We start from the raw sequence: 18,211 nt of genomic DNA on the forward strand, positions 1-18,211 counted from the left end.
AGGTAGCAGCAGGCATTCCATACATTTTGTTGGATATCATTGAAAAGGAGTCTTTTACTTTAAGAATCTCCATGAAACTTAAAAAAAAAAAAAAGTGTCAAAGAATTGTAAGGAAAATGTGGCTCCCCAACATACTTGAGCCACAAAGTTCAGAATACTGGCGACCGTCTGTCGAGGTCTCTTTTCCAAACAGCATGCAATTTATTCCCAGACTATACATTTCTGACAAGAATAAAACGCTGTCTCATAGGGTAAAAAAAAAAAAAAAAGCTTCTCCAAATAGCTGCGTTGCGGCAGTTGAAACACTCAATTCCAAGAAAACGTCTCTCGTTTCTCAACATAGACACGGTGACGTGGTAACATAAAATTTGATTTATTTCTGAAGCACTGGAGAAGGCTGTGCACAGATTAGGATTTGCTGTATTTCAAACATACAACATCCACGCATTTTCAAGTGACTAGCGCAAAATCATTCTGAGACTTGAACATTTTATTAATCGAAAAAAGAATCCGAAAAGAAGCAAAGATGAATACTTATTCAAGTAAACTTCCTAGCACCATTTAAATACGCTTTCAAATGCACCAAATAACGTCTTCACTCATAACAACAAAATACACGTGTCCATTTAAAGATGAGTTTGCTAACAGTCGTCGTTGGTTGTAGCGCTCACTGCTACCTGAGTGCTAAAGTAGCAGCAGAGCTCTGGAAGCGCGTACATGCAGTTCTGACCTCTTGGTGATGCGCTTATTAACCATGAGGCATTTTTTTTTATTGCCCAACATGTTGAAATGTATGAGTGCGTGTGAGACGACATTACATAGATGTTGAACGTGTTTATCAGAGTAACATTTTACTGTCAGACATAATAGCGCCATTCACAACAGGAATTCTCCAATGTGCATAATTTGTTTCTATTGTGCTTGAAAAACACTTTCGAACAACGATATTAGATTTTGTATTGAAAAATAGTTCCATTGGTGAAACAATACAAAATAGCATCCACCCTGTTTACCTAAAAGAAAACAAAGAAATCAAATGTGTTTTATCAAGGCAACCGTGCATCAAGTATAATCCAAGTGCATATGGAAGTCTTGCAAGCGCACAAACTACCTGTGAAAAACAATCTTGTTGCTTCTGGCATCATCCGTCTTAATGCATTGCGAGGATAATATTGCTGGAGAAGCCAACAAGAAAGGCGAATGGGACTCAATCCACCTTACTCATCAGGCGACAAACACCTCCTTCGATGGCCAGGGACTGACCAGGAACGGTCCCAGGTGGTAATCTGGAGATGTGTGTCTGGAAGGAGCGCAGAAGAGCACAACGTGAGATGCAACGCAAGGTGACACTACTTGATAAACATTGATTGAAGACGCTACAAACATCAGCCGTTGCTGTAATGAACGCAACAATATGGTCTGACTAAAACAACGTTAGATTTATTTCAATATGTATTTCTATGCATCGGCGTAGTGCTTACAAAGTGATGTCAATAAAATGAAAATGAATCAATCAAGGCACGAAATCCAGTCAAAAAAAAACTAAGAAAAGTGATTTACATCCAAGAACTAACTAGTGCAAGAAAAAAAAATAAAGGCTCGTCAGAATCGGAGCATCAACCAGACAGCTGGTCCACTGTAAAGTGTCAAAAGTACATCTTCACATCAGTGAATGATTGACAAGCTGTGCAATTAATTAGTTGCAGGTGAGTTTGTTGATCAAATATGACTACTGTGAAATATTAAGGCAGCAGAGCGTCAAACGCACAGAACGCACCACAGCGTTTGATGTCTTGCGGTCTCCTCGTCTGTCTCCTGACAGCTGCTGCACATCAGTCCAGACTCAAATCAACTTTGGTTTGATAAACGCAGTGTGACATTGGCCGATGTTTTTGATCTGGAACATGAGGTTATATTTCATCTCCATTTGTCTGTTTTGACTGTTAAATGACACTTGGACCAGAGGTTTATTTGTGTGTGTGGGGGGGGGGGGGGGGGGTTGGTTTGTCATCCCAAAGTGATAAAATATCAGGAATAAGACGAGAATTAACAGGCCACTGAATTGGCCTGACATCACATCTCCAGTTGCAGGCCCATCCATCTCGACAACATTCTTTTAGACTTTGGCCCCCGGCATCCAGGGGGGCAACTGTCATACACTGGAACATCACCCGGACACGGCTACATACACACATGGCAACACTCTTGGGGGTTATTATGCCTCCAATACAACCTTCTGTATTCATCTTTTTCCCTTCATCTTTTGCGGATGGGCTTTGAGAACAGCCATTTTAAATCTGTTTCAAGTGAAGGTTCAAAGCTCGAGTCATAATCAACTTATGGTGCTTTCATGTCAGAAGAGAGCCTTTGAAGTCTTAACAATTGAGACGAAATTCAATAGAAATCAAAACACCAACTACACGACAACGACTTACACTATAGGAGCGACGCATGATAAACATTAAGAACGTTCACTTTGGTGGCAACCTGACACAAAGACCGTAATGAGTGGGCGGGCAAAAACGTGAGCAAGCACACCACAACGCTGACAGCATGTCGCTCATCCCAAAAGTCGGCGTATGTGGTTCAGGGAGGACGGGTGCTGTAAATAACCATGCCACGTGGAAACACCTAATGCGATGGATGCACGTGTTCGTTGCAACTTGAAATCACAATCTCACATCAAAATATTGCATGTTTATTCCGTGATAGTGTCCCTTGGTGGTCTTGAAGAAAGAAAACAATTGCATGATAGCTCTGCAAAGTAAACAGAAAATGAGGCGCTACAAACCCAACAGCGTGCTTGCTGTCAAGTTGTCACCCAGCGAAGAGACCACACGATAAGACAAAAGCCGGGTCAAAACATGACATGAAAGACATAGTTGGTCGGAATTTGCGAGCAACAAACAACTTCATAAATGCCTCTTGGAGGCAAGATGAGCCACATGCTAACTCCAGAGAGAACGCCAAAAGACACTTTTAGCACGCTGACTATGTCACCGTTTTGTTGTGGCTTTCACATTCTTTGAATCATGTGCTATTTATTACCAAGCCTAAATGGATAACAAAAACAAAATGTACAAGAATGAAAGACAGTCGTCATAAAAAGACGGAAAAAAAACTACAGAATATCAAAAGGACTTGCATTGCATGCCGATTATCTCTGCACAGCAAAAGCTTTATAGTGGTAATGATGTCCAGGAAGAGGGAACAGTGCCTAGGTGGGGGTGGGGGGCAACATATTTTACATTTCTCTTTCATCTGCAAAATCACGATAAGCCGTGTGTGTGTGTGTGTGTGTTGGGGGGGGACCTGTTGCTGCAGTGTCGCTGCCTGTCCGTGCAACTCAGGCCAGTGTAAAGGTGCAGCCATTTTGGAAAAAAGGATCTTACGCTGGATAAAAGCAATTTTGACTACTCTTTGGCACACCTCAATCTTAAAATTCAAAGTCATTTGTCTCAGCCCAACGCAGGCCAAGGTGCGATATATTTTGGTGACCCGTGGTTGTGGACCAACATGACTGCTCATACACCAGCACACTCGCAAGCACCCAACATAGATAATCAATGGAAGCGCCACCTTGCATAAAAACAAAACCACTTGATATAATTCTGAAGTCATGTAGTCTGATATGAATGAGTGCAGCACATTGTGTGTGTGTGTATGTGTGTGTGTGTGTGTGTCAGGAGGAGACAAGGCAGGAAGGGGAACAGTAGAAGAAGAATTGGCCCAAAGTGACGTTCCGTTTGGGTATCTGATAAAAATCCACAATTCCCACTGACCTGAAAAAAAAAAAAAAAAAACACTCTCCAACTAAAACCCTGCAATAAAATCGTTCCGTCATCACTGTTGCGTCATATTAGGGAACGGCATCTTGAGTATTCTTTACTCCGACAATCTAGTCACACATTAAAAAGACTATAGAGACATAACACTTAAAAGGACAAAGGAGTTTAATCGATGCCCTCTTCTGTGACCTAAACAGGCTGGAGAGGAAACTGATGCCCTTCACTTTGGCATTCATTCAGTGGAGAATATGTCGGCAGCGTTTCGAGGCCCAGCGGAGAAGCAAAGGCTCGAGTTTTGTTTCGCACCCACAATGTTGGCTTCGAGTCGCGAACGGCCAGCTGTTTTGGCATGCACGTGGTAAAAGTAACAGATGCACATTTAAGCTCAGTAGCCTCACTCCTTCAGCATGCTGCCTTATCAGTCTCTAGCCAAATACTGCGATGTTTGCTGTAAAAGCTACGGATGAGGTTGCTTAATATCCGAAATAGACACAACGTGAACGATCGTACATCATCATGAGACATTCAAATTTTCTAGGTGAGAAAGCAAAATTTCCTTATTTACATTCTGTAACTAACCACACACAACCACACAACACCAGAGCAGTGGTAAAGAAGGTCCACCAGCGTCTGCACTTCCTGAGAGTCCTCAGGAAATTCAACCTGGACAGGAAGCTGCTGCTGGCCTTCTAACACTCGTCCATCGAGAGCCTGCTGACGTACTGTGTCTCCACCTGGTACGGCGGCTGCACTGAGGCGGACAGAGTGAGGCTCCAGAGGACAGTCAAAACAGCGCAAAGGATTATTGGCTGCCCTCTCCCCTCACTGTCGGACATCTACACCGCCCGGTGCCTCGGAAGGGCTCTCAACATCGTCAAAGACAATACCCACCCAAACTCACACCTGCTCGACCTGATGCCCTCTGGCAGGCGCTACAGGTGCATCAAATCAAGGACCAATAGACTGAGAAACAGTTTCCTCCCAAGAGCCATCTCCATTCTAAACTCACACACACACACACACATGACCACTCTTACCTTGCAGAACAGCAACGTGATGTGTTTTTATATACCCTATTCAGTATTATTTTCCATTGCACTAACTATTCTCTTATTTATCTAATTTATATATTTTATTATTGTTGTATTGCACTGGAGAGGGGAGCTCTCTAATCTCGTTGCACACTTGAGTACAATGACAATAAAGGGATTTCTGATTTCTGACGTGAAATTCGACTTTCTTCAACTAACAAGACAAACTCTTGTGATATTTTTGAGCATCTTTAAATGCCTCATAGGGAGGCGTTGTATCAAGACAGATAGACCACAAGACATGAGTCAAGTCAGGAGGGGCGGAACAGTGCTCAGCAGGTCATAGCATCAATGCTTTGAAATCGGAGGCAACCTTGAACAACAGTGGCCTCTCCTCATTCACAAGTGAAAGATTCATAGGCCAAACAAATCAAAATGATCAGTAGCCGCTGCATTCAAGAAGTGCATCAAAACTCACCGAATTGTCACTCTCTCAAAAATGTGACTCAAACAGTAACGCAATATCAATTAAAAGAAAGAAATAATGAAGCCAATAATTGAGGCAGCAAGATGACAAGCTCAAACATGCAATAGGGGAGGGAGTAGAAATTATGCAAATAAGCCGAAGCCTGACTGACTGCGTCTGTGTGCTGACAAGACATTGGCAAGGTTAAACAACTATTCCAGTGCACAAATCGCCTTCATTAATTTGTACAGCTCGGAATCCACACACGAAACTTTACCTTCATGTTACAGTGCTTTTCCAACGACACCTCATGCACGCAGCGCAATGGGGTGCGTTCTTTTGTCGACAAATATTTCCAGACATTACTCTTCAAGCCCGACCACCTGCTGCCATTGGACATACTTTATAGTCGATATGCTTTTGGCAAGCCCTTCAGAGTTCATTTCGGACAAGATCCATTCAAATTATGGATTTTACCAGCAAACTGCTGGCAATGTGAGTCAGCCAACAAATTCAAAAGAAAAGAATCCTAATCCGCCTTTCTTCTGTTGCTTTGTGTCATTTTTGCTTCTCAGGCTTGCATGTTTCTTTGAGCTACGATAAAGTAGCTTGGACAGCACATCTGGAAACTGGGATCGATTAGCTGCCAAAATTCTGCCCTTGCGAGGACTCGCCGATGTTTGATGTTCGCTTTGTATTTTGTTTCTATGGTTACGCTTTGCATGTTTTCATCTGATTACACGAGAGCTGGTATATGTTCTACGGATAATTCTTACGTATTTTTAGTTTTAGTTTGTTCCTTTCAATTTACTATCTCGGAATTACTGGACACGATGCAAACGAGTCCCGTGATTTCCAAACATGTGTCGACAGAGGTTATCAGGTGGCGTTGTTCATCTATCGCATCGCCGGCGTCGGGTTTAATACACCTATCTCCAAAAACAGCATGTTCAACCATCTGTAAAATAACACTCACATGTGTGGCCTGGCCAATCGTGACGTAAGAGGTTCGGTGATATCTATTATTAGCTGTAATGACACCATTTCATGCTCTTCCACGAGTTGAAAGAAGAAGTGACCTGAGTTTGAAATTTTTGTGCTATTTTTTGGTGGTGTGCCGTGAGATTTTCCGATTAGAAAATAGTTGCCTTGGCTCTTTGTAGTTTGGGAAAGGCTGCTCTAGTCCAGGTAAACTCAATGACAAACTGAAGAAAAAAAATTGAAGGGAGCTCACCTTTGCTTTACTATCTTGGGCAGACATGTAGCCTACACACATGCTTTCTGTGGTATGGCTCCAAAGAAACTCCACTGAGCAAACAAAGAAGAACAAATGAAAAATATTGGTATTTATCATAAAAGAGACCAAGGTCATAATAACATCATGGTAGAGAATTCAAGCAACATTAACCCTAGTCCGTTTATAGTTGGCTCCAAAAAGGCAACTTTTGAGAAAAAAAGCTGCAGGTAAAGAAACCAGATCCACCAAGACAATCAGCCAAACATGAGGCACATTCAGAAAGCCTGCTTGTCTAAAGATTAGCATTTGATGCCGTAGTGGGAGGTCCTCATGAGATCTGAGATGAAGGGTGTGAAACTGGAGCCTGATTGTGTTGTGAAGTTTAAACAGACCACCCGCCAGGAAATCCAGAGTCAAGACGCCACCTCCCTGACCACACCCCACTTCTCTTTTATCAAATTGGCCGATGATAGATTTGAAATATTTGCGACCGCATTTTTGTCTGGCCTGAGTTAAAGGATGGATTGTGGCCAAGAACAAAAAAGCTCATGTCTCACCTAGAGAACCCTGAACATTTGTAGACGGCTGAGGTTCCACACATCTGCAGCACCGCAAGACGATGACTCCACCCAAAACGCGATCTTCGCTGGCCAGAAAGGGTGAACCTTAAAGTACAAAGAGCAACACATGGCCGAGTGGCACATTTTAAATTCATCCGTTTCCTTTACTATGTCACGTGAAACAAAGAAGAGACAAAACAGACCTATTCTTTTGATTACGATAATCCTTCAATAAAATACTGAAGGCAATCATTCTGTCGTGATGTATTTAATTTGAAAAATGTGCAATAAAATGCGTCAAACATTTAACTTATAATTGTCTGTATATTCCCCAACTTGAAAGGCTCAAAGCATAGCAGCCGTGTATAAAGAATACTGCCATTGTTTAGCCATCAATTGTTGGGCATGTACATTATTTGAGCTCGTCTCTGGGAAGTATAAAATGACAAAGCCTTTGTACTGTAGAGTGGATGCAAAGAAAAACTATGCGATACAGTCTGAGTAAGAGGCCTTTATTTGACATTATAGAAAGCATTAATGAAGCCGGAGCAGGATTGATGGCACTTTGTTTCAAATGGGGCAGCTGAATTAACTTGAATTGGTTTCAGTGTTACAGATTCCAGACAGAGCTTAAGTGGTGCAAATACATTATGGTCATGGGCTGAATACGCTGAGCGAAATGTTAAAAAAAAGAATGGAAGAATCCTGAAAATAAAAGTAATTCAACCTTTGCATGAGCATTTAAGGAAAGCATCTTCAAAATGAAGTTCGACCATCAACATGAAATGTGGGACATTTAAAAATAAATAAATAAATGAATGATCACAAGAGTTTTTTTTTTGTTCTGGTCTTCTCGATGGGGACTACCCAACATCTGTTTGTTCTAACTGTCAGTTAATGTCGTTTGAAAATGATTGTTTTTCCAACAAACTCATTGTTGGCTGACAAATGTGCACGCATATACAATCAGTGGCAAATGGGAATGAACGCTACATATGTGCAACTCACTGATGAACTTGTTTTGCATAGCTTCCAGCAAAGCCTGATGGGCATCTTCCGACTGCATGGCAGCCGAGCATTCCCGTGCCAGCATGGTGCGAATCAGATGCTCTCCACAGCCTGCACAAGACATGCAACAAAATATCTTAAAACAACTCAACTGGCATTATTTCAGCTCATGTTCAAAACATGTAATCCAAATGAGTTCACGTTGTATGCTTATGAAGCATAAAAACATGAAGTGTAAACAATAAGGACATGTTAATATTATTATTATTATTATTATTATGGCAAAACTGGCTAACAGTATAGGGTTAAAAAGAAACAGATGTTGGTGAACATGAGTGACCGCCTGCCAAAAGCAACACTAACAACTTTATCTTTAAAGTCTGACACGTTGTATATTTTCCTATTCTTAGATTCCCGGAAAACACAATCTGTGGGATACATAAAAGCTGTGTATAAAACGAGTGCGAACATGTTATTCTTGCCAAAAGCTCGGAATTATTTTAAAGCTGCTCGCTCTTGTCGCATGTGGTTATGGTATCACATCCAAGGAGTGAAACAGAAACAAAGCGCAAAGACTTGAGGCAAAGGATCAATTAAAAAAAAACAAAAAAAAAAACATTGGGCCACTGGCATAAGCGTCTCAAATTACGATCTAAAGCGTTGAAGGCAAAATATTGCCAGTGTGTTTTTGCTTTCTACTTATAGTCAAATAGCAAAATTAAAAACAGCACATTTGAGTCTTGTTGCTGCACTTTGAATGAAGTCATCTCTGGGTTCACTCACACATCACCACTTTCAGCCTGTCGAAGAAAATGTGTTTTTGTAAACACAAATGAAAGCTCCATAAAATATCAAGTAACTACAACACAACTAAATACAGTTCTGCAACTGTGGAGAGCCGATGCCCGGAGCAGTGCAATTTTTTTTTCTTTTCTAATGAGAGCAGAATGTCAGATTTGCCAGGTACTTGGGCTTTTCATATTTTGTGTGTACTGTAAAGCACTCATGGCAACATAAACGAAGTTCAGCATGATGTGCAGCGTCACCAGAATGAAATGCAGCAAAATCCTTGAGTAGATTGTGACGGCCAGCCCAGCAGCATCAAGAGTAAATAGTGACAAGCTGTTCTTTTAAGGGCCACAACAAAGTACGTGTGACATATTACAAATCAAAACACAATCGAGCAGAAGGCGGATAAGGGACCACGTGAGTGACAAAGGGTGAAGATCAAACGGCACCTATGTCAGCATGAAAACTATTGTTTTTCCACGTTCTTTTGATGGAGCTGGGAAATTAAAAACAGGTGATGTACTGGAACACACATTCGACTCTCCATCCGCTTAATATCCCCATAAAGATTTTTAACCACCATCAGAGATTGGGCAACATTGCAGGGGAAAAAGGATGTGGTGAGAACACAGTAGTTCATAATAGGGATGCACGATAACTTTACTGATAAGCGTCTTAAACGATTAAAACCTTTCAATTCCGCTGCCTACTAATGATTGGGGGATGATGCAAATAAAAGTTCTGAGTTCTTGTCATGTCTGACCATGAGGCGAAGGAATAAAACACTCATCTAAAATATCTACTGAGCGGTAACATTTTAACAATGCACATTCCACACACATATTTTTAAATAAAGGCAGGACCCCTAACATTTTAGTACTACTGGCCATTTTCATGCGACCATAAGCATGCTATGATAATTTTTTTCCTAACCATAAAATGATCATAGTATCATTTTTTTTTCAAATTTGTTTTACATTTTTGTATGCTGGTGATGCGTGTGAGTTTTCTAATTAAAATGAGATATCTTGGCTCAACTAAGGTTGATTTCCAAGTGACATAATCAATACTGTAATTAAAAGCTGACATAAATACAACAGAAATAAAATATTATACTATTTTATCAAAATTTCATGCTGGTTTAAAATGGTATACTTCAAATCAGGTGCTATTTAGACATTGATCGATTAATTAGCGCAGTTGTCTGAAACCTTTGCATTTACACCACAATGGTGATTGAAACGGCAAAGGCAAAAGCAAAAATGACAGTATGCGATTCATTTCAGGAAAAAAGAAGTCGCTCATCTTTAATGTACAAGAAAGTTGGAAAACAACTTGCATTGTGCTGCACTCCAGTGGCTGTACACCATTTTTATCCATAGCAGGTGACCCGTGTTAAATGTCACTGTAAATTCAAAGCGCCTTGCAAGGCACCTGGCCTGCAGATGACTAACAACGAGCGGAGAAAGATGACTCAATAATCCGAGGAAGTGACTGATGAAAATCATTCAGCAAGAACGGTTGGAGGTCATCGGAAAGAATTATCAAGCCTTTTAAAATTTGACTCACTGAAACTAAATAACAGGCTCAAATAGAATATCTGGTTCTGATTCCTATCGTCACTTCAACGAAATGCGTTAAAACATGAGGTGCAGACTCATGCACCAAGTGGAAGGTTGTAGAAAGAGTGGCGTGTTATACCTGACGTACTCACTGCTGTCGAGTAAGGGTTCATGTTACATGCATTTTCAGCCCAGCAGCCACATCCATAATGAGCAGCCTGAGAAAATAAGGAAAAGTCAAGGGTTGAAGAGCAAAAATAACTGTTGATATGTCGCAGTTTTGGGGAAAGTCTTTTTGGTAAAATGCCAAAATAATTTAGTTGATACAGTCGTGGCTGTAGTTTTTTGTCAGTGACTCAAAAGTTGAGTGACACATTTTTACGTTTTCTATTATACAGGGGGTGAAAGCTTATTTTTTTTTTTTCCATGTCAAAAGAAGTCAACATTTACAGGATGTTGCAAAAAAAAAAAAAGTGGACATAGTCTGATGTCAGAGCTTATTTTCTCACATTGTAACAAGTTAAATGTGAACCTTCAATTTAATGTCAACTTGTACTCTGATTTCAGGGTGAAATACACACAAGAAAAGCGGCTGTTACTTTTTTTTTTAAGTCAGGAAAAAAGTTCATTTTTCCCTGCTGCAGCACAAATCCAAACGACAACATTACATAACATCCACACTCAAAGCAAAAGTGTGGCAAAAAAGCTCAAGGCAGTATTGCATTGATTTTCCGCAGCTATCCACAACAAGATGAAGAGAGAGATTTTTATACATTAAATCATTATTATGAAAAGCCTGTCTCACAGCATTCAAACAACTACAAAGTCCCAAACTATTACCTGGCCAACCCTGCCTGGATGTTTCATGGCCAGACCTCCACTGGAAACCGCTGCAGCTACGTTGCCTTGCATGTCAACGACGACGGCTCCAACAGTATCAAGGCACTCTGAACCATTTTCCTACACAAGAGGAAAAGATTAACAGCCAGGAATCGTTTGAAAATTGTAAAATGCAACGACTTGACAGTTGATTCAACTAGAACAAATGGTATGGTCATGATCCGGCTGTTCCTGTGAGGCTTAACAGGAACTACAGCATAACTAATCTATCAGTAATTGTATAAAAAGAAAAAGGTTGGTGTAAGTCTGGTGTTTTGCAAAGCACACAAGTGCTGCATTAGAAATAGATTACAGAGTGTATTTGACAGGCATTGTATGAATCACTCTTTCATGCCCTTCAAATTCCATCCATTATGACTTGAGTCCTCCCTGATTGCAGTTTGCCTGAGGCATGATTTGCTCCAACCTTCACAAGTTCAAATCAAGTCATTACGACGGCATGTGATGCACTACTAATCCCAACCAGAAACTGAAATATTCCTTTTTGGAAACTGACAGATGAGGCTGGCCATTCGAAGATGACGTTAAGAAAAAGGCTAAATGTATAAGCAATATGGACAATTACTTATTAGACTAATAACATCCATTTTTTATAGCGCTTAACATCATCAGGGTCATGGCTGAGCTGTAGACTGCCCGAGTTGACTTCCGGCAAGAGGGGCACACCCTAGATTGGTCCACAACTGCTGTAATCTCAGGGGCACGTTTACCGATCAGTGAGTGTAAATGAATAAATAAATAAATAAATAAATAACTCCTATATATTTCTGTACTACTTACGGAACATCATCAAAGATATTCTCAAGCATTTTTACCACGCTTAACAATTTTTGCCATGCCCCAAGGACGGAAAAAAAAAGTCACATTTGCATAGGAAATATAAATTTGTTAACAAATGAGCAGAGCTTGTTGAAGTCGTTTCACAGCACAAATGCAAGCCCAGTATATCCTGATGACCGCACTACTCACATTTCTACTTGATTGTCGTCTTTTCTTTGTTTGATTATGCCCTGGGTCCATTTTTTCCGCCAGCTCCATCTTTCTTTTGTTCCGCTTGTACGCAGATAAACTGAATTCTGTGGGTGATTTAAAAAATAAATAAATAAACACTGATTTTCTGCAACTATCTTCCAGATTCACCTGAGTGCAATCTAGAGTAACTATCAACTCTAATATAATTATATCACTCACTTGTGGCCATTTTCTCAGAGGCACAGGGTTGGACACCATGGCTAATGGCCCAGTCGTGGGCTCCCCGTCCCACTAAAAAGCTGGCAAAGAAATCATTGACAACGACCAAAAAAACACCAAAATAATGTAATCACAACACTGACAAAGTCATTGAGGCTTATAATATTCACCATGGGGGGATTCTGCCGGCTGAAAGTTTCCCTTTCTGTGCTTCACTCAGCAGCCGATTCGCAACTAAGACAGGGTTCTTAATTCCTGGAAGGAAGGTATGACAACTAATATTACTTAGAGGACAGCGTTGAATATAGCTCATCCTCCGAGTGAGAAATATGAGTGAGTATTGTATATATATTGAGCGTGTAAAAACGTACCGCTGATAGCACCTACAGCTCCATAATGCAGTGATTTGCCATCCATGATACTGGCGTCACACTCGATTTCCCCTGACAAGTTGATGTTGGAGCCCATGCCTGCATTCGTAAAAGGAGAGTCCTGGGAACATATAGAACATGCAAATTACATTTGCCAGGATGTATTGACAACGGAATACCAATGTAATCTCAAGGATCAGCGGCCATTTTGGCCCATTCCGTTGCTCTTAAATTTATGTTATTCACTGTGGATGAAAAATTATTTGGATTTCTCTGTGCTTCCCTTTGGGTATTTTTTAAAGAGCTTTTCATGGATTTAGCATTCATTCACGAAAATGCAGATCTTTCCATTGAATGTATGCATACATGGCTGATGTAATTTCAGTCTTCTGTAACCAATTTGAAATAAAGAATTTACGACAAAGCAATTAGGTAAGCGGATCCTCTTGCAGCTGTAGAGATCACGAAAGTCATTGTTCTTTTTTCCAATCCTTGCCTGAGGAAATGATTCCTTACATCATGCAACAGGATATATGCACATGCATGGGCAATTTAGGAATGCAAAGGCGATTTTGGACACACATACAGTACAGGTGTTAAATTTTGCAATTTGCATTTTTTTATACGAGATGTGGAGTGCAGTAAATAAAAACAGTACATTAAAATAATCCATCCGTAGTCAGAACCGCTTAATCTGAATTATTCCACACCAACCTCAAGCTCAACCAATGCTGCAGCCACAGCTTCAACTGCAAGTGCTCCTGCTTTGAGCTGGTCGACAGCCTGAAAATGAAAAGACAGTATCACCGTAGAAGTAACATTGTGCAGGCATACGACACTTTGGAAGATATTGGAATGAAGAATCTCTAGTGTTTAAGTTTAAACCATTGAACCCTAAATATTTTAAATTTACAGTGAAACAATCCTGCAATTTGTACATCAACTCTTGCATCTTAACTTCATGCATTTTTCATGGAGAAATTAAGGGAAAAGGGGAAAAAACATACGTCAACAAAAGAGAAACACGACGGAGGGAGGTGTTTGTTTTAAAGGTGTGGTGAGGTCATTTAATATTGTTTGATGTTAACTGAAAGGTAGTGAGAGGGTGACATCTTCGGGAGAACAAAAATGAGAAAATTATTTAAACATTGTATTATTCAAATGCTTCAAGGCACTTCCAGTTTGGAAAGGTTACCCTTTTCTGCGTAGGTAATTGTGGAAAGGATTCATGCATGTTGAGAGGAATTCCCTTACTTGCTGGCAAGCTCTTTTGCATACATGCTTGTACTCCTTTGCCTTGGACTCCGAATGGTAACCGGCACCTGAAAAATTATAAGAGCAATTGTATAAAAGTGTTTGACGATGCATGAGAAAATAATTTGCCTATTAAAAAATGACTAAAGAGTCTAAGCTTCAACTCTATTTTGATTGACTCCATATAACCTACCTGCATGCACTAAAACAAATCCACCGACGCCTGGTTTGTAATTGTTGGTTGATTCCTGTTTTTTGGGCCATAAATTGTCTTTGTAAAAAGTGCATTGTTTCTCTTCAGCAGAGTTTTGTAGACTTTCCATAACCCTTGCATAACTTGACAAGCCTATCAAGGCCCATCATCTAGGTGTGAGGGAAACATTTTAATGGTACACCTGTCAAGGCAAAAGGCAAAAATGTTACAAAACCATGTTGACAAATGCAATTTTAAGGCAACGACGTGTCCCACTTTCAAAGTTTAAGAGTAGAACGCGTGGTCATTTCGTCATAAAAGAAGAACGGTTCCAATCGGAAATACGATGGTGCATTACAGCCAAAATAGCTTTTAGGTTGCGACAGTGAGCTAACGGTTCGCTAACATACATGCAAAACAACGTCAATTTACAACTTATACTCATCCCCCACGAAGAAAACAGCAGTTAATTGGCATGTCCTTAACTCGTACCAAGGGCAAGTGAACTACTGCAACTCACATCTCGGACAGACGTCCCTGTCACTTGTCACGTTAGCCAGTTAGCCGAAGCGTCATGAAGTACTTCCGGGTTCAGCGACACGTTGCTAAGGAAGTGGTGCGGTCGTAGCGCTGGATCACGTGACTACAATGAGCGTTCTAAAACTCCAATCCGCTGAATGGACACTATTTGAACAACCGAAATGGTCTCGTGACACACCCTAGCATTGTCATATTTTATTGAGAATATGTAAATGTACTGCATCACACTATTCTGTTTACAATACTGTGGCTATGTTAGTCAGGCACACGCAGTACATCGTGTGTAAAGTGGGTAACAGAATGCTGTACCTGAGTCAAAGCACAAGAAAAAAGTAACAGGCGTTTTTTATACTTCAGTTTCAAAAGTAATTTTCTGATATTGAACGTACCAAATTGTTGAAAGTAAAATTATTTAAAAAGGAGCGATGAGTGTTTTTTAAGTTTCTGTGTGTGCAAGGGAAGGAGCAAATGGACAATATCATAATATGCCAGAAGTTTCTTCTTCCAAGGACATTGTCCTTGCGTCTGTCGTTTATCGCTTGCTCATGTGGAGTTCATTTGATCACTTTAGTGATGAGTGTGGTTCTAGACCTCCTCCAAATGTAAAGTGCCCTGAGATAACCTATTGGGATTTGGCTCAGTATAAATCAAATTTAATGGAAGTGAAAAAAAGAGCGTGCAGCAAAAATTTACCTGTTTGACATGTTGCCCTCTGGCAGGCGCTACAGGTGCATCAAATCAAAGACTAATCGACTGAAAAACATTTTCTTTCCAAGAGCCATCTCCATTGTGAACTCTCACACACACGCACAACCACTCTTACCTTGCAGAACAGCGACGTAATGTGTTTTTATTTATCCAATTTCATATTATTTTCCATCTCATTGTCTATTCTTTTATTTATCTAATTTATATATTTGATTAAATATAGTTGTACTGCATTGGAGAGGGGAGCTGTCTAATCTCGTTGCACACTGTACAATGACAATAAAGGGATTTCTGATTCTGAACCCACCTCAAGCAAGCGTGAGGAACCAGCTAGGAGCGTAATTTCTTGATGGAATTGATTTCTCTTCTATTTTAATTTGCACATTTTGAAGAGTCTTTAATTTGTAGGCAGCATTTAATTGTGAAATGGCTTTTAATTACATTGGTTCATGGTTACCATGCAATGAAAGTCTGTTATTATGATGTAACGTTCTCAAATGCTTTTGGCAACATCAAGCAAATTACATACAAGCCATTCTTAAGGACATTTAGATGATTGTGCACAGTTGTATTTCCTGCAACACAATTTTAAAATAGATCTTGAATTGGTACAGAGACTAGATTCAAACCCAGAACTTCAGAACTGCAAGGCATACATGGTAATCACTACTTCCCTAGTCACCAAACCTTTTAAAACATACAATACTTCCAGTATGTGGTCCTAACTTTGCTGCTTATCAAAGACGAGTTTGAGAATCACTTAATAACGTCTTGGTATTACATACTACTTTTACTGTTGCACTTTTTATAATGTAACTGAGGATGAGCTACAGACCCCCGACAAGTACATGTACTGCAAGAGTGTCATCTAGCGGTTTGATTTCGAATCTACACTGGCAATAGTTCAGCGTCCACTCAAAAAACGGCATCTTTCCTCACAAATCCTTTGGCAAGGATATGTTTGCATTCGAGACCTAAACAAAACAAAAAAAACAATAAATAAATAAATAAATAAATATATAAATATACAAGAGAAATTTGGCTGTGGTTGACACACCAAATTAACCACCTATGTCAGGGTTTGCGCGGACGTTGAGTGGGAGGAGGACCCACATGCAGCGAAGTGAGGCAGGAGTAACTTATTTGAAATTGAATGTAAAGAAAACATTGAAATCAGGGCAATGGGAAATTGGCTTCGCAGGACCTCACAAGCTACGAAGCGCAACCATCAGAAATAACCGATCAAACTTCTGCAGGGCGTGGCCAAATTTTGATTGACACTCAAATACAACCAATCGCAAGCCCACTTTCCAGTTCTTCCAAACCAATCAGCTGGTCTCAAATCGTACACATAATTCACTCCGCAATCACGGTAGGTTGCGCCGTGTGAGCACTGTAGATATTTGACAGCTTCACAGGTGAGAGAAGCGGCCAAAGGCTGTCAGACTTTACATTTCTATTTTATCTCCTGGAACACCGCTCGCAGTGAGTCTGGGGTTGCCACAGTCAAAAATCAACCACTCAAAGACCAATTACTCCGGCAGCATGAGCAAAAAGAAAAAGGATTGGAAGACTGAAAAAGGTAAGGCTTGATTTGAGGAGGAATGGGAATATTATGCTCTTCATGGCTGACAAACAGCGTAGAATCGTATTATGCTTAAAAATGCACCAACGCGCTTATTGTTTCCCGGTGTGGCTGCAAACTACTTTCCATTTGCACTAAATCCCACACACCAAGTGGACACATGTCGTGAGGATGCTCCTGCTTGGCTCCCGTTATTGCGTGTTTCGCATTGCAAACAACACGGTCTACCCTACCCCAGGCTACTTCGTATTTAGCTTGCATCCAGGGGACCAATTTCTTTGTCATTCACCTGTCGGAGTTACGTCGCTGCAAGCTTCGTCGCGATGTGTGATGCTCATTAAGAGCCACATGTGCTATCATTTCTTGAACCAAACAGCTCAGCGTTTGCAAGACAACAAATGGTTTATGATTAGCAACAATGTGTCTTTCAGTGCCTCATAATAATTGCCAAAGTACTGAACGCACACCTTGACATTTAGTATACCTTAATTTTTATTTAATCATGTCAAGCAGCAAGTGCAGGTGCTGCACACGTGCAATTGATGACTAAACCAGTGCTTCTTCAATCCACGTGTATACTACTGTGTCGGTGGGTCCAATATTTTTATGCAAACGTTCTTAGCACCTAAATGTATATATTTTTGAACTGACGTATATGAACTTGTGCAGGGCAGCATGGTGAGCTGGTGGTCTGCCCGACTGTTTTACAGTTCTGATGTTGTGGCTTTGAACCTGCCCTACTTGTGTGTCGTTTGCATGCACTGGCTAGTCTGGCTTCCTCCCACATTCCCGAATCTTTCTTACATTTATTGAAGACTTGATATAGTCCCAAATGTGATTTGTGAATTGTCTACAGTTTCCCTTTGATTGGCTGGCAATCTCTCTCACCTTTTGACCTGAATGAGGGCAGGCACACAAGAAAATGGATGGAGAGGTGAAATTGTATAATATGTACTGCTCCCATAATTTACTGTTGTGGACCAGACAAAACAGCCCAGGCGATCCCTTGTCTTTTGGTTGTGTTTGGA

General features: G+C 40.5%; 2 protein-coding genes and 1 long non-coding RNA gene across 12 annotated transcripts in view; 1 reads left to right on the top strand and 2 right to left on the bottom strand.

Moving 5' to 3' along the window:
• Positions 1–349: 349 nt before the first annotated feature.
• Positions 350–1,188, bottom strand: LOC148329747 (uncharacterized). The gene is made up of 2 exons (XR_015845113.1): positions 1,112–1,188; positions 350–1,013 (listed from the first exon to the last, which is right to left on the bottom strand). It is a non-coding gene; the product is annotated as an uncharacterized LOC148329747 (long non-coding RNA).
• A 3-nt stretch (positions 1,189–1,191) lies between these two features.
• tasp1 (taspase, threonine aspartase, 1) lies at positions 1,192–15,709 on the bottom strand. 5 transcript variants are annotated; one of them, XM_088305241.1, is made up of 14 exons: positions 15,584–15,709; positions 14,351–14,552; positions 14,158–14,225; positions 13,618–13,686; positions 12,904–13,024; positions 12,703–12,787; positions 12,533–12,612; positions 12,311–12,417; positions 11,282–11,401; positions 10,581–10,659; positions 8,091–8,201; positions 7,080–7,187; positions 6,520–6,593; positions 1,192–1,300 (listed from the first exon to the last, which is right to left on the bottom strand). In XM_088305241.1, the coding sequence occupies exons 2-14, from the start codon at positions 14,478–14,480 to the stop codon at positions 1,208–1,210; spliced, it is 1,245 nt and encodes a 414-aa protein (XP_088161367.1). In that variant the 5' UTR covers positions 14,481–14,552; positions 15,584–15,709; the 3' UTR covers positions 1,192–1,207. The 5 variants fall into 5 exon arrangements, with proteins under 5 accessions (XP_088161367.1, XP_088161366.1, XP_088161365.1 ...); XM_088305240.1 differs by lacking the exon at positions 15,584–15,709 and adding an exon at positions 14,871–15,010; XM_088305239.1 differs by lacking the exon at positions 15,584–15,709 and adding an exon at positions 14,843–14,940.
• A 1,256-nt stretch (positions 15,710–16,965) lies between these two features.
• The window catches only part of macrod2 (mono-ADP ribosylhydrolase 2), a 288,212-nt gene continuing 286,966 nt past the window's right edge, over positions 16,966–18,211 (top strand). For all 6 annotated transcript variants that reach the window (XM_088304534.1, XM_088304538.1, XM_088304536.1 and 3 more), the window contains exon 1: positions 16,966–17,180. In XM_088304534.1, the coding sequence (XP_088160660.1) occupies positions 17,144–17,180 (37 nt within the window). In that variant the 5' untranslated portion in view covers positions 16,966–17,143. The remainder of the gene's footprint in view (positions 17,181–18,211) is intronic.

The sequence above is a fragment of the Idiotropiscis lumnitzeri genome, chromosome 9 (assembly GCF_059441095.1).
Source record: "Idiotropiscis lumnitzeri isolate Australia: NSW breed Sydney's pygmy pipehorse chromosome 9, RoL_Ilum_1.0, whole genome shotgun sequence".
Taxonomy (NCBI): Eukaryota; Metazoa; Chordata; class Actinopteri; order Syngnathiformes; family Syngnathidae; genus Idiotropiscis; species Idiotropiscis lumnitzeri.

Coding starts and splice junctions, on each gene's coding strand:
- tasp1 (XM_088305241.1), bottom strand. CDS start 14,480: ATGGAAAGTCTACAAAACTCTGCTGAAGAGAAACAATGCACTTTTTAC. Junction 13,025..13,617: donor CAGCATTGGTTGAGCTTGAG/GTTGGTGTGGAA, acceptor ATATGTTCCCAG/GACTCTCCTTTTACGAATGC. Junction 6,594..7,079: donor AAATGTTCAGGGTTCTCTAG/GTGAGACATGAG, acceptor TTGTTTGCTCAG/TGGAGTTTCTTTGGAGCCAT.